General features: G+C 41.8%; 1 protein-coding gene across 6 annotated transcripts in view; it reads left to right on the top strand.

The window, feature by feature from the left end:
- The window catches only part of LOC119394107 (neogenin), a 577,826-nt gene that overhangs the window by 480,926 nt on the left and 80,696 nt on the right, over window positions 1-16,204 (top strand). For 2 of the 6 annotated variants that reach the window (XM_049415639.1, XM_049415638.1), the window contains exons 17-21: window positions 144-251; window positions 4,328-4,522; window positions 7,046-7,078; window positions 7,999-8,131; window positions 11,426-11,658. In XM_049415639.1, the coding sequence (XP_049271596.1) occupies window positions 144-251; window positions 4,328-4,522; window positions 7,046-7,078; window positions 7,999-8,131; window positions 11,426-11,658 (702 nt within the window). The remainder of the gene's footprint in view (window positions 1-143; window positions 252-4,327; window positions 4,523-7,045; window positions 7,079-7,998; window positions 8,132-11,425; window positions 11,659-16,204) is intronic. The other 4 variants (XM_049415637.1, XM_049415636.1, XM_049415635.1 and 1 more) reach the window with 4 other exon arrangements.

Genomic DNA, 16,204 nt, shown 5'->3' with positions numbered 1-16,204 from the left:
TCTTTGAACTTGGGGTGGTGAGGGGCCCTTTAATCAAGGTGAAACTCGGTTTATTGAACAAATATGATTAAATATATTTTTTATTTCGATACTCTTATGCATTCAAGTATATACTGATTGAACTTTTATGTTCTTATTTTTAGCACCTTCAAGTCCACCGCGAGACCTTACTGTCGTTCCGAGCGAGGACTCTCCAACGACTGTGAATCTTCATTGGCAGCCTCCTAAGCAGCAAAATGGCATGGTTACAGGTATGAGCATGTCGTCTATCAAATGCTCTGACCCTGTGTCACTTGAATTACTGGGAGTGCGTTTATGACTGTGTGCTTTTTTGTTACGACAGCAAAACATACTAACTGCTCTAATCAGCCTTTTCAATTACAGTATGCAGTGATGTGATAGCTGCGCCAATTGCGCCAAACTGCGCCAAGACGTGAAAGCTGCTACATCCTGCTACATCTCCGCTGTTTTGCGCCAAAACTGCGCCAAACTAAGCACACTAGCGGAAAAGCTAGAGTTACTGTATATGCTACCTTTAGGTAGCATATACGGTAGCATATACAGTAACTCTAGGAAAAGCGTGCGCAGCGCGCCGCCGGCGGCAAAACGCGACACTCCAAAGCTGCCGCCACGGCCGCCTGGATCGGGTCGCGCAGCGGTGTTGCAACACAGCCGCGCTAGGCCGCGCGCCGATGATCTAGGCGGCCGTGCTGCCGCGCGGCAACATTTTCGTGCCGCGAGAGGAATGTGTTCGTGCATCATTTTTCTCGGCACGCTGCCCGGCGCTTTTTGGGGACACAACCATAACCGACATAACCCTCTCCAGACTGCTGCAAATTGGTGTGACCCCCCAAAAATGCACCTTGGAAAGAGCGGCTCGCAGCGAGCTGGTGTGACCGCACCGCCGCCGCAACATAGAAGTAAAATTTCAGTTGTTAGTACAGCGACGTCCATGCCTGTCTTATTTTTGCACCCGTTTTTAAGTTCCGCTACTCGAACGAGTGTTATACCCCTGTCACACGGACAACCTTAACCGTGGTTAAGCTGACTACGGTTACGGCTGACCACGGTTAGGGGTAGCTACACAGCAGAAATAACAGCATGGTTTTGCAGCGATAAAGCGAAATGCAACACAAGAGGCACATTTAGGCCACGAAGACGCGTCGGAATTCAGCAGGTGTACGAAAACTCCACAGACCTGCATATCAGACGACATGACAAAAATTGCAACCCAATCCGATCCAGACTCTTTGAGAACCCAAGTAAACCAATTTAGGAGGCGTTGATGTAAACGTAACCGGCTGATACGAATTCGTGAAATTTCCCAGCCGAATTCCACTGTGTCGAATGGGCCGAAATTTGGATGTCCCGAACTCTTTTCCGCGTCGCGGCGGGTGATACGAACTTTGGTACCGAATCCGTCGAGCGACGGCCGAGAGCAGAATGCTGTTAGCTTCGGAAGTACGCGCGCGGCCAGTGCGCACACTGTTAGAACTGTGGTTATCGTTTGCCATAACCGCTGTGGGCGAAACCGCAGTCGCTCTTGACACTATCATGTATGGTGACGACGAAACTGACAGGACTCCGAAAGTGCATGTGCGTCCAACGCCCACCCAATCCAAGTGGCGCTGCTTCCCGCAAACGCCGCGGACAAAAGAGCGGCAGATGTGATTATAGATAGCAATACAGGCGACGCAGAACGTAGTTTTGAAGGCACGTGCGCAGCCAGCGCAGGCGGATTGAAAACGGAACTACCGTTTGCCGCAACCGCCGCGGACGAAACCACGGGCGCTATCAACGCGATCATCGATAGCGACTATGAGCTCCGAAGGTACGCGGCTAACGGAGCGGTAGATTAAAGGCTATATAGTCGTAGAAAAAGGCACGAAGCAGTGGTGTAGCCAGGAGGGGCGCAACCCCCCCCCCTCCCGCCGAAATTTTTTTTTTTTTTTTTTTGCTATGGCATACAGAGCCCAAAATGACTCGTTAATGCATTAAGCTGGGCTAGTTGGTATTGATTGAATGCTTCCATATTGCTAGCGAACACACACAAAGGACGACATAGAAGGAGACAGGACCATCACTAGACTAGTCTAGCGATGGTCCTGTCTCCTTCTATGTCGTCCTTTGTGTGTGTTCGCTAGCAATATGGAAGCACCCAAAATGACACTTGACCACATCTGCCTGCCCGGCCCCCACTTCAAATCAAGGAGGTGCCGACCCCCCCCCCCCCTCCCCCCACCCCAGACAAAATTTCTGCCTATGCTCCTGGCACGAAGCCTTTCGTCTTTCGTGTCGATCTTCGCTTGTCACTATGGTTGAGCGGACTTCACTTAGTTTTCAGTTGGCCTCATGCGAAGCTTTCACGCGCGCTTTCGCGGCAGCCAGCTGCGCCGTCCCTTATTTGTCCGTTCACGTGTGTCCCAGAAAGGCATACGCGAGTTCTTTTGACAGAAGTTAATGTTTTGTGCGTATATCGTGGTTTGAAAACAGGTCTTGCTAGTCTTTTGATGATACCAAATTTTGGGCGATATGAATATTGTCGTTCCCCCTTCAGATTCGTATCACCGAGATTCTGCTGTAGTTGGGAAACCCTACCTGCATTGTTAGTTTGGCCACTCTAAGCCATTATAAGACCGCAACGCCAATGGCTGCCTGCATTGACACCCTTGTCCAATGTTTACGCTTACGGCGCTGTTAGGTGAACCAATGGTGTTATGCAAACAGCCATTATTGGACAGAACTTTTTATTTCAAAACAGTTCCTCCTTATTTGACTGTTTTGCTTGACACGGTTCATTTTTCCCCTTGGCAGTGAGCTTTTAGCTGATCCAAAAGCTGTTTTCCCTGCTCCCAAACGCGTTTTTGGCTGCTCCAAAAGCCCTTTTACCTGCTCCAAAACGCACTTTTTGCTGCTCCAAAAACCTGCTCCAAAACAGCTTCAGTCAATCACATCACTGTGTCTCTCTTTGAAGGCAAAATAATGGTGACATGTCATTGTTACTGATATCAGCCTTGCAATGTGATGCAGCCAGGACTAACAAAAGCCACCGATGTTACCACGAGAGTTGATTTCTGTGTTATCAAGTGGCATCACAACATTTAGCTGTGGCCATCCATTCACCATGTAAAATGTTCTATTAACATGTTCACTGCGGCGTGGGTCGCCGGTGGGTCACAGCATGTGCTCCTCCTATGCGGTTGCGATGTTACAAGCATACATCTGCTTGCTGATGCGATAACTTCATCACACTTGAACACAGAGGTACGATTCTTGTTGTAAGAGGTTATAAATAACCAGAAGAATACTCTTCTGGTGTTAGATTCCGTGACCCACCAGTGACGCATGACTCACTGAATGAAAACGTTTTCATGCTGTGTACGGTGTGACCCACCGGTGACCCATGCTCAGGAACTCTCCGTCATGCGCTGCTGTATACGGTTTGAGAATGAAACCAATACATATATTTTTATTGCATCCGACGTGGGACGGCGATGTTGTTTTTAAGGAGCAGAGTGGCGGCCTATTTCTCTATTGTATTGCTCGCCACCATTTTTCCGCTGTTTTTCAAGTATGTTTCATTCAAATAAGTATACATGCGTTCTTCCTGCTGCTCCCAAACATTTTAGCGCGACTCATGGATCATCATGCCACAACACAGAGGAACTAAACATGTGTTTGTGTTTTCTGGTGCCAGACACTTTAGATTTCAGCATAGCTTTACACGAAAAAGGCAAAAAATAGCACTGTGTCGTTCAAATAAGCGCGCCACATGCCAGCCGCAAAGTTAGCGGCGCCATCTTTTGGAGCGAATGAAACAGGCAAAGGCGCGTGACCCACCGGTGGGTCACGGTGCACCTGTAAGACCCACGGGTGGGTTACTCCGCATCTAAAACGAGACCTCAAGAAAGTGCGCCGCAGCGAACGTGTTAAAGGTCTTGTCAGTAGTTGAGCATACATGCAGTATGGCCATAGCTGCTTTGCATTTGGCTACAAAAACATTCACGATGCTATACTGGAACTGTCTAGCACTGAAAATGAGAAACCGTAACATGGAGCCACCTCCTTAGACTTGGCGGTCCTCAGACTGTTGATTTTTTTCATTTGAGTTAGATTCTCGATGAATGTGGCTATGTGTCGAGGGAAGCTATGTGCAAAAATGTTCATGTGTAAATATTCAGGTGCATGTCAGTGAACCCCAGCCCATTTGAATCGATCGAGAGTGCCTTGCTATGGTGTCGCCCTTGGCCCATTGTGTAGTTTCAGGATGTTAAACCTGAGTTTTCTTTTTACGGGATCTTTCGTATTCTGCTCTTCTGTTGGGCAGGTTACGTGATCCTGTACACAGCCGACAACTCGCAAAAAGACCGGGATTGGGTTGTAGAAGCCGTGGTCGGGGATCGCATGAGTGCTGTGATCAAAGGCCTCACCACAGACACCACCTACCACTTCAAGATCCAGGCCCGGAACAGCAAGGGCTATGGCCCACTCTCGTCCGAGGTGGTCTACCATACAGGCAAGAGTATGTTGCACTACCCTCAGTGGTTGCTGCTCCTGTTTTCAGCTGTCATGCAATGGCTGTAGCAAAGCACTTTTTGTTTCTTGCATGGCTGAAAGTACTCGGCATTTGGTTGTTAATCGTGCCATGAATCGTGCCCCTTTATTTTAGCCACGTTACTGCGGAGACACATAGCAGAAGTTGCCTTATTTTCTGGCAGTCACGAGCTTTGTTGTTAAGGTCACAAGCCATCACATTGGTCATCAGCAGCCACAAAACATATTTTTTTGTCTTAGTATGTCCTCAAAGCAATGCAAAATGTGTAGATTGTGTCAATACACGGAAGAAAACTATTATACTTTTTTGAAGGTCACAAACCTGTCTATCACAGTCCCAAATGGTTCATGTGCAGTCATAAGTGGCCACAGAAGTACTTCATTTTTATTGCTCCTTGTCCTGATTTGAAAGTTTGTAGCTTGTATAGTTGGGATCTGAATTTTGCTAGAATGGAAGCTGGAAATTTCAGCAGTTTTAGTACTTAGAACTCTAGAGTAAGCTTAAGGCATGTCGCAGTCTACAAACAAACTTTTAAAAAGTGTATGTTTGTGTGCTTATAATAACTTAGGTAATTTGTAACATTTCTTCCTTTGTCATCAATTTGACGACTTGCCTAGAAATAACTGAAGTTAGCATAACAGCTGTGTCTCTCTACACAGCAAACAATAATTTCCAATAATTATTTAACCACTCCTGTGCACTACTAAGCATGAGGTCTGTCTTTTAGATGTTTTTCATCACATTTTTTAGAGGACAAAAACTTAAGCGATGAATTGCTTATAAGCTTCCCTGTAATCCTGTATATAAATTCAGAAGGCAAATAGTTTCAAGGTTTTTTTTTTCTTTTTTGGAAATGTATGAAAACAGCATGATAGAATAGCTACCTCATAAGTGTTTCATCGGAATGAAACTTGTTTGTAAGCAGTGCGAAATATTTTTCAGTAGCATATTTTTGTTTGTAACAGAACAAGTTACCTTGATTCATTGCTAAGAATTGGGGAACCACAATAGGTTTTATTCTCTTGGAGCTGCTGGAGTACAACTCTGCTCTTTTGAGCTCTACTTGCCTCATTGACACTGTCTCGCTTATGCACTAACATTTCTTTCTCTAAATTTTCTCATATTCTGTCTTTCTGAATCTTCTTTCTTATCTTTTTTCACAATATTTAGGACACTGGTTTTAGAGATGCCGTTGTACAACTACAGCCAACTGTCCAATAATAAAGTATCCTGTGTTTTTTATATTTTCTCTCATCATTTGTGTGAAACACTGGAACATGCCAGTAGGAACAATTAAAGTTCTTTTTCTGCATGTTATTTTACAAGTGGCTACACTTGTATTCAGCAGCTTTACGAAGCAACACACTCAAACAAACCAATACTACGGGCATCTTATATTTATAAACTACAATTTTGCATCTATCCGCAATTGCATGGTATATCGATTGGAGATTATTGTTGTGAAAGAATGATGGAATGAAAAACACGTATGTGATGTATAAATCTATAGCTTGTGTTCTAATCAAAGTGGTACCTCTTTTCCATAGCTGTTGTAGTTGTGCTCTTGACTGAATGCTAATACCCTAGCCCCTCAATTTCGAAGGACTATGTTAATACTTAGCACTTCCTTATTTCTTGCTTTTATTACTGTGATATGGCTCCCTGACTCGTTCTGATCTTTTAAGAGAAATGTTGTAAGTTTAAAATGTCACATTAGGCAGAATTTCCTTGTTACTTTCTGCAGTCATGCATGTATGTGCTGTATATCAGTTTCAATAATTTATGAGATCATTTTGTGCAGTGAATGTTAATATGGTGGAAGAGGCCTAGTCAGGTGATTCTGTAATGTCATCTTTTGCCCCATGCGTCATGGCATTTATGTATTATGTTAACCAAATAAATAAATAAGAATAAAATAAAATTTATAAGCACCCATTGTTAAAAAAGATTCTATTTAAGCAATAAGGTGTTGCTTTCATAGGTTTGCCTATGGTTCTCCACACATTCTGTAGTTGATTTCATATGGCACGAGGTGCCTGAAGCCGTTCAGTGCAAGAGGCATTCACCAGCATCTAAATACCTTGTTGTCATAGAATGTACTGCTTGTGGCTGTTTATGAATACACATATATACACATACTCTAGAGTTCTAAAAAAAAAGGCTTATATGTACAATATAGTGCATGATATTGCTTAGAGAAGCAAAGTTTGGCATTTTGTGTCTGAGACATGTTTCTGTTACTAATGATTTTCAAATGAATTATCAAGTGCATTGTACTTGAGATTCAAAATCTGTTTCTCCTTCATTCTTTGTTACTTCAAATAAAGCATGCTTTTTCCTTTTTCAATGTTTTCTACTTTGTTTTCTTGAGTTTCTCGCATGGTAAGAGCGTGCATGTGTGTCACCATGTGTATGTGTGTGTGCTGTTCTTTTGTTGCCGTTTCGTTTGTTTTAATTTTATGGATTGTTTGTTCTGTTGGCGATATTTAGGTTTAGAGCTTGCTACTGGAGCTACCAGCAACGGTAAGTGAATGTCTAAGATGCATGGCATGAAGGAATTGGCTGTAACATGTTTCTTAGTTTTTTTTTGTTTTAATGATTTAACTCGCATCACCCACATGTTGCCATGCTAAGCATGTCAAGCTGTGGTGTTATGGCATGTGCATGTGCATTATGTACTGTATATTAAAACCAATGTGGCTTTAGGCACCCATAATTATAGTGACTTCTATCTTTTGACAAAGTTACATCAGAAAAATGTAATTTCCATGAACATAAGCATCCATGTCACCTATATAGTAACACCTAAAGTTAGAATTGAGAGCCAGAAATCCAAAGTAAAAGTCGTCCAGTATTGGTGAAGTGGAGATGGTGAAGAAAACACCTGGCAGATCACTGTCACAGGTGCAGCAGTATTGGATATTTTTCTATCAACGCGATGTATTTATCGCACATTCTGTCAAAGACAGGTCGTACAGTCAATCGACAGCAGGAACAAAAGCCTCTTTGTTTGAAGCAGTTGCAAAGTCAAAGTCAAAATAACTAATTTCATTATCAAGCAATCCGATGCTGAAGAGAATGAGCAATAAGTCACAGAAAGATTGACAGAGCTATACACCATAGCTGTAGCAATATCGTTGAACAAATATAGTTTGCATGCTGTCTACATTACTAATTATTGAATGCTGGAAATGGCTCTAATGTAGTGTTACTGTCTGCAACTACTGTTAGTAGACCCTCAGTTACAAACAGCCTTCTTAGTTTGTGGAGGCTTGTCGCTAGAAGGAGGCCATGTGTGTTCATTAGCAGCAAAGCTTTACAAGCGTTGCTTGTAGTTATTTTAATGATACATGTGTTATAGATATGCTACTTTGTTTGGTGCATCGTTAACGTGTTCTAAATAGTGCGGATAACTTTAATGTTGGCCTTCTGTCTCCGCGTAGGTGGGATCTCGAACAACGTTCTGTACATTGCGATAGCATCAGGCTTCACAGTCATCTTGCTTATCCTGATTGTAATCTGCTACATGATGTGCCGACGGCGCCAGGGCTACATTGGTCCAGTGAATAGTAAGACGTAAGTACCTCTGCACTTCGAGCTAAACTTTGATTGTACATTTGTGCCTTGTGGTGTGTAGCTAAGGCAGTGGAGATGATAGCTAACGCTGGTAGTTTTTTACACATGTAAACCAAGAGATTATTTATTTAAGAACAGGATGGAAGTTCCGCTTAAAGAGGTAGCAGAAGCATAGTGCAAGATTAGCTATGCAGTTGCTGGTCACATGGCAATTCAAAATGGAAGCATGGCCGGCTGTTAACGATACTGTTATTATACAATGCCTATTAGCAAACTGTGGTACACTGGACTTGACCATGTTTCGTGGATCAAAAGAACGCCCGTGCATCAATCAATCAATCAATCAACCAATCAATCAATCAATCAATCAATCAATCAATCAATCAATCAATCAATCAATCAATCAATCAATCAATCAATCAATCAATATTTATTGTGTAACATACATATAATGACTGGTTATTATTATACAGGTAGGACCCAGAGCCCAGTGAAAGGCAGTTGCAGGGGTCCGTTTTTTAACAGTAGTAGGTACTGCTCAGCTACAGAGCAATATAAGTACATAAAAGTGCAACGAAATACAATAAATACATTATAGAAACATAGCAATACATAAATACATATAACCACAAAGAAATCGAAATAATATTTATTAATTCAAGTATTACTATTGTGAGTTTTGCAGGTGATCGCGAACACATTGCTTATACAAATGAAATGATGTGGATGCTGCGATGGTACAAGGTAAACTATTCCAGAGTTTTGATGCAATATAAGAAAATGAATGTGATCCGTAGTTAGTCCTTATGCGGGGTATGCATAATGGTTTACTTAAAGTAGAACGTAAGGAATATGTGGGCATTTGATATGTTAATGCTATTGACGGACATTGAACAGCGTTATGCAAAAGTTTGTAGACAAGTAGTAATACACGATAATTGACACAAACTGTGATGGGTTGTATGTTTAGTAGTCTATAAGCATATGAAGCTGAGTCTGTTTTTGGTATGGAGAAAAGGGCACGCACAGCTGTGTTCTGTGCTACTTTGAGGGGTTTCAGTGTTGTCGGGTAGGTTAATCCATGAATTATTATAGCATACGTGATGTGTGAGTGTATGAAAGAATGATATAATGTTAACATTGTCTTTATTGGGAAAATGTAGCGTAGCCTGTAAAGAATGGGTATTTTTCTGTATATTTTAAGTGTTTTCTCATGTACGTGTGTGTGCCGTGAAAGTTGCGCGTCCAAGTATACACCGAGAAATTTTGTATTACTAACTCTTTCTAGTACTGTGTTATTCATTTTAAGCTGATTACTTAAAGTAAGGTGGGTGTTTTTGGGGGAAAAGATAATGTCATTACTCTTCTGCCCTATTTGTGGTCCACTCAACTTAACCATGTTATGTGGGTAATAACCTCACCCGTTCAATTTCACTCCTTGTTTAATTCATAAATTGGATCATTCAAGCCGCTGTCACAGAACCTAAAATATCGAATTAATAAAGGTCGGCCGTAATGTTGAGTACATTATAATTCACTGAAGTGTAATCTATATGGTGAACCATCAACATGCATGTGTAAATGATTTATGTAAAAGTGCTTACCTCAGTCTTCTATTCAATAGTGAAGATGTACTTCTGCAGAGGTGGCCGCCCTACAAAATAAAGTTATGTTAGTTTACTAGAATAATAAAAAAAATGCTTCTCCTTAGGAAATAGCTAGTATTTTAGTACCCCTACACAAAAGCCATAGAGTATGCATAAATTTCGTCCTGAATTAAAGGGTATTTCGCTGTAGACAAAGTATGGTTACAGCAAGATAAAGAGAAGGAACATGACAGTGCAGAATGCAATGACTGTTTTGCTGGACGGTTACTTAAATTAGACCATCTGTAAAAAAATTCTGTCACCAGTGAATTTCTTAGTGGAAATGCGGGGGTGCCCAATCATGCAGCTTGGCTACACAACAGCCTTATCTTTGTCTCATTGCTTTCATGGTGTTACAGTGTATTCCATCGTCACGAGCCATTTTATATAGTGAGGATATGTTCCAAATATTCTTATCTGAAACAGCCAAGCAGTCTAGATAGATAGGTAGTACATTTCCCACGTACGAGTACGAATATTGTGTGGCTGCTGTTTTGTCCTTTATCAGCGCAGTTTACTTGCCAACTGCTCTTGACTAAATTTGTAGGGCAACTTGAGCTGCTTCAGGGGAAAAAAATAAAGTTCCAGTTAATTTTGTTGAACATGTACTTGTAGCTCTAGCTGATAACTACAACTGTCCTCAAGAGACCAAAAAACTTCAGTTCATCTGCCTGCAACAAGTCTGTAATACTTCAGGCATCTATGCAAAAGAACACAGAAAATTTGTAGATCCGGGTCGCACCACTTAATGTTGTTATGTTGAGAAACTTTCATGTGTGGGGAGGGTGTAAGATAGCATGAAGGTGATGACATTTTGCTTTTGTGCTAAACCACACAAAATGGATGGCTCTGATAGCTCAGTGACCCTTGCTGCATACTGCAGTAACCGTCTAACCAAGCTGAAAACAGCTCAGCCTTAGCTGTCTGAGTAAAAAGATGCACTTGGATTTCTTCTCGTTCATCATCGTCCACAGTTTAGTCAGATATGTAAAATTTCTCTTTCTTTACGTCATGTTGCCAACTATACAGTGAATTAATGAAAGATGGAAGCTATTAGAGCATCTGAAATGGATCGCACTGTGCAGCTGTAGGACATACTACAGCATCAGTCAGTGTGTGCACTTTTTTTTTTATTTGAATACACTGCAGGCCTTTCCGGCCCATGCAGGAGTGGGTACATGAATACATGAAAGTGCATACATTGCCGAAAGTTCATGGTGAAAATTTGATACATTGAGTGAGGTTTATGAGTGAGTCAATCGTATTGCAACATGCAATACCGTTAGATAAATTATTCCAGCGGGAGATAGCCGACAGAAGAAGGGAGTGTTTGTGAGCGTTAACACAACTTAGTGGTTGGCGGATTGCTTTAGAATGATTTAGTCTCAATGAGTGCTTAGGCGGGTCTTGCTGGTAATGAGATCGTGATGTGTGGAAATGACCATGATATAATTGGTAAAGGAATTTTAGTCTTGAGATTATTCTACGTTGCGAAAGGGGTTTTAGGTTTGCTCTTGCGAGCAAGCCTGTAGTACTAGACTGCCTCGGGTAATCCAAATATACAAACTTCACTGCCAATTTTTGTTTACGTTCCATTTTACTGAGGAGTGATTTGTAACAGTGTCTCATCTTTGTTTCAATTGGACAGGTATGCGAGTGCAAAGGGTGTAGCCGCCAAGGGGGGCAAGGGAGCGACCAAGGACCTGAAGCCACCCGACCTGTGGATCCACCATGATCAGATGGAACTCAAGGCCATGGACAAGAGCAGCAACCCAGAGGCAGCCATGACAGCCACTCCCATATCGCGAAACTCCCAGGAGATCTCCGAGGAGCACATTGGCACACTCGACAAGAAGAAAAATTCGGGTGGTGGCTACATGGGTACGTTCCTCCACCTTCTCCTAACTGCTTGGTCACGTGGGTTTTGTGAAAGGTCTTTTGAGCAAACTTCAAAGATTTTCCATAGTTCGCATAAGGGTTCTGTTAATGGTGCCGCTATTTCGAGGAATCTGACCAGAAGTGGCCAAAGTAGACAGTATTTTTGAACACCCCAGCTTCCAAAGCGTTAGACTTCATCAATGAGAATTGACGTGCTCATGCTTGCACTGCGCCACAGATTGCATGCTGCCATCCAGAAGAAGCATGTCTATATATACACAATACAAAACCAGCTTATTCAAGGCATTGCAAGAAAATGAAACATGCCATCAACTGCAGCTGAGCTTGTCTTTGGCAATCTTTACCAGAAACACGTGTGGCTGTACTGTGCCATGGTGCAGAAGAACTTAACAAGAACAGCATTTGTCTGGCTACCTTGTGCTGTGCAGAGAAGGGAGGGGAGGGGGAAGAAACAGAAAAAAAAGAGAATAGGAAGATGATAGAAAAAGGTGATAGGAAAGAATAACCAGGTGCAAGATTGCCCTGCCAGTGGGTGGCACACAGTTCAGAAGCAGCGAGCATTTAAGTGAGCCGAAAATATGTGATCATGTTGAAAGCTGTAAGCAACGTAACTTAATTGCATTTGTGCAGTGGTTTAACCTGAGCACACTTAGACATGGCAGCACACACCGAAAGCCACACAAACCGCTCTGTGTTTCTTTCCACCATAATGATACATGTGCTGTTCAATCTGTTGGTGCATTAGCTGTCAAAACCAAGAAAGTTTGTACAGTACATGTGGGAAAGTGTAAATAATGTTTACACTAACACTGCTGTGATTCAACACTGCTAAATCTGCCTCTTTATGAGATAACATGCAGCCAGGAATGTGCATTGGGGTGTGATTGTGATTGGGTTTAGTTACAGCGTAGCAGAACGTTGGGATATGAGATAGTCGTGACATTGTCGTTCACACTGCCAGTTGCCACTTTACTAGCACAGGGCTTTGGAAGTTTTGCATGCAAAAACTTCTCTGCACGGTCTGTTAACAACCTGTTTGGCATGTTACTAATGTGCATGCGCACATGACCATGTGCACACCTGTGCTTTGTAAATCTGTACTGACTAAATCATATTTGCTGCTTTTGAAGGCCTAAGCATGGGAGTGCCTTTCCCCAAAAAGACGGTGCTGCTATATAGAAATTACTGGAATGTTTGTAGTTCCTAACATCAGGGATACATATTTCCATATCTGTTACATAGTAAATGATTAACAACTTGCACATTTACTTACTGATATCCCGGATCACACTCTAACACACCCTATAGTGTAGCAGTATCTGCTTTTCTTGAATGATCTCGCTTAACATGGTAGCACTGGTCTAGTGAATTATAGGCTAGCTCAAATTTTTCTAAACACATGTTTAGGAAATAGATCCTACTTCTGAAAACTCGTACAGTAATTATAAAGTATCCTGAAATGTAGCTGCACTTGCTGCACCAGTTCATGACAGTGCCTTGCACAAGTTCACATGATGCTGCATGAGTTTAGTTCATTCACACCTGTTGTATGTTCATGTCATGTGTTTGAAAGCCAGTGCACTACCAAAGAACTAGTTCCTGCACAATATAAATTTTAATACTGTAGTTCATGTAGCAAACACTTCCAGAACACAGCTGCTGTACCATTTGAGGTAGCGCAGACAACACTGCCAAATAATGAAGACTATTTACATGCATGCATGCCATGTTGTTTACCTTAAATGCTTTTTTTATTGATGACATATCATCATGTTTTGGCAAAATATGAGCCTAGCATAAAATATATAGATGTTTGTCTCATATGTCCTTGTGTTCTTTAATTGAGCTCATCTTCTGAGATCAGCTTTCATTGCAAAATGAATAATGACTGCAATTTTTACATTTATAATGCTCTGTACTATCAGTGTCAAATGAAACGCGAACAGTGGCAAGCATTCAGAATGGTGTAGTGCACGCAGTCCAGTCATCACCGTGGACAGGTGCGCGTATGTGCAGTGCTGTGAAACAGGATATGCACACCTGTTCATTGGGATGACTGAATGGCGCACACTATGCCATTTGCGAATGCTTGCCGCTGTTCACGTTTCATTTGACGCCGATAGTACAGTGTACCTTCATCTAATGAAAAAGGATTTTTGCAGCAACGTCTTTTGCAGATGCAATGCGCGTGCAACATCTAGCTGTCTCTGCTACCTTATATGAACATGCCCCAACTTTTTTTGCTCTTATTGCAAGAGCAGGTACCATAGTTTTGGCTCAAGACATATACTTCACACAAGTCCTTGCACTCTTTAAGACTCAACCTCAAACGTTCATGTATGCATGATGAACTGTCTAAGTGTGTGCGTTTATGTTTAGACACTATTTTCTCAGTGCACCCACTATGTTTTCTTTTTCTCACTCTTTTCGTTATGTTCAGTTTGTTCACTGTTTTCTTCACCTGCTACTCTCACGTGATGAACGTTGATGCATGGTCGTTGTCCGTGCCCCTTTGGTTTTTTTTCCCCCCTATTGTTTTCCCACTCCTGCACAGACCAGTAAGCAGCGACGACAGTGGCAAAAACCGATAAGCCACTCTTACCGAAATCTTCACGCACTAAGCCCATGATGTTACCACTTGACTCTCGGAAGTCGCTGCCCAATTCTAGTAAAGCATGTGAGTATCAACCTGACCCACCTATGTTCTGTGCACACCCCCCATACGAACCACATCACCCGCATGAATTCACACTGTATTGATTGTTTCCTGTGTTTTAAAAAAAAACAGTGAATTTCTGTAACAGATGTTCCTAACAAGCGAAGGAGCAGCGTAAAATCAGCTAACGCGTAAGACATTATTAGCTCTGCTTAATAACAATGCTTCTGCATTCTTTGGAAGACAAGATGTGCTGCTTGGGAGGTACTCAAGTGATGAAAGTAACATGATGCTGCCAAACATTGCCATATAAATATAGCACATAATTTTTTTCTCTAGGGAACATTTCGCTCAAGTTAGACTAAAAAAAATGAAGTAATGTACTTGCATTATGGCCTACCATATAGCGTTTCTATTCTCAGCTTAGGTATTTTCATTCATCGGAAAAGTTCCCCGTCTTTAAGCACTGGCCAGGTGTCGTGTGCTTGACATGAGAATTTGGTTACAGGGGCTGTACATTGTGTATTTAAAAAAAAAAAAACTGTTTTGTCGTTCATGTGAGACCATTAATTTTAGATGCTGTAGATTAATCGCCCAACTTTGTACAGTGTTTCCTGAAAATTAGTGCCCATCTTAACTTTCTTGCAATTCCAGAAATCATGCACTGATTTAAATAAAACCAACCTTAACACAGAAAAAAAGAATGAAGGCCCCTTCAGGTATGGTAGGCAAGAGCAAAAAGGGACGCTGCATTTAGAATGTGACAGATTCCCGAGCCTTCGCAATGGGTTTTTTTTTATACATGAATGTGGTTAGTCGGCCTCTCAGATGAAATACTGCAATCGAAGTTAAAGCACTGTACAGCTTGCTCTCGTTCTTGTGATCAAAGTAGCAACTCCATCAATCCAAGCAGTACAATATTAGAGTAAGGCTAGAAGTACAAGTTCAAGATGTGCCAACGAATGTTCCTCTGCAGTTTCTGCATATAAGTACTACATCTTTCCCTTGAGAGCTCTCTAGCATTGTCAATAATGTTCTCCAAACTGCTGTGAAGCAGTGTGAGCACCCTAAAAAGCACTACAGAATTTACAGCACCTACACATAAAGGTCCAGAGAGAAATTCTTCTCTTCCCCCAATAGAAAAACTAGGGATGGGCGAATAGTGAATTTGAGGTTCGAAGCGAATCCGAAGCGAATAGCGATTTGGTCGAATAATTTCAAATTGAATAGTTCTAATAGTATTTATGGCATATTATTAAGCAAAATGAGCATTTTTGCCATGACCCTTGCACAATATTTTTAAGGATTCGAACTAGGGATGAGTGAAGTCACTTTTTTGGTTTGAAATGATGTGGAAGCAGCCTGAATAGTATCAAGATTTGAATAGCAGTAGGGTGCAAGTTAAGGGTGCAAGACATTACAATTTAAAAATGACTATACTTAGCACATATGAGCCCATATAACACGCTTTTAAACTTTAAAAAATATGCACATTTAACCTTGAAGTGTGGCTTCACGGCAGTGCAGATTTTTTTTGGATGGGTTGTTTCACGGCACAGCAACCAGACACTGCTGTGAAACCACCTTTACCAGGGGGTTATGTGCAGTCAAAATGATACATATATTTGTCATTCGAATACTTCGAAATTTCGAATAATCGAATTCGTATCGAAGCGAATTCGAATACTGTAATACACTCGAATATTCGAATGCCCGAATATTCGCCCATCCCTAAGAAAAACATATACTAGGTCAGAATTTGCTGCGCTATAGAGGGTAGCCATGTTTTGCCGAGGTCTGCCGGGACTGTGGAATGAATGAGTGCAATAGAAGTGAGCCTGCTTATTGTGCTTGCTTGCGACCGGCATTTGC

This window comes from Rhipicephalus sanguineus, chromosome 5 (genome assembly GCF_013339695.2).
Source record: "Rhipicephalus sanguineus isolate Rsan-2018 chromosome 5, BIME_Rsan_1.4, whole genome shotgun sequence".
Taxonomy (NCBI): domain Eukaryota; kingdom Metazoa; phylum Arthropoda; class Arachnida; order Ixodida; family Ixodidae; genus Rhipicephalus; species Rhipicephalus sanguineus.
Note: the sequence above shows the minus strand (reverse complement) of the source record. Positions and strands in the feature narration are given on the sequence as shown.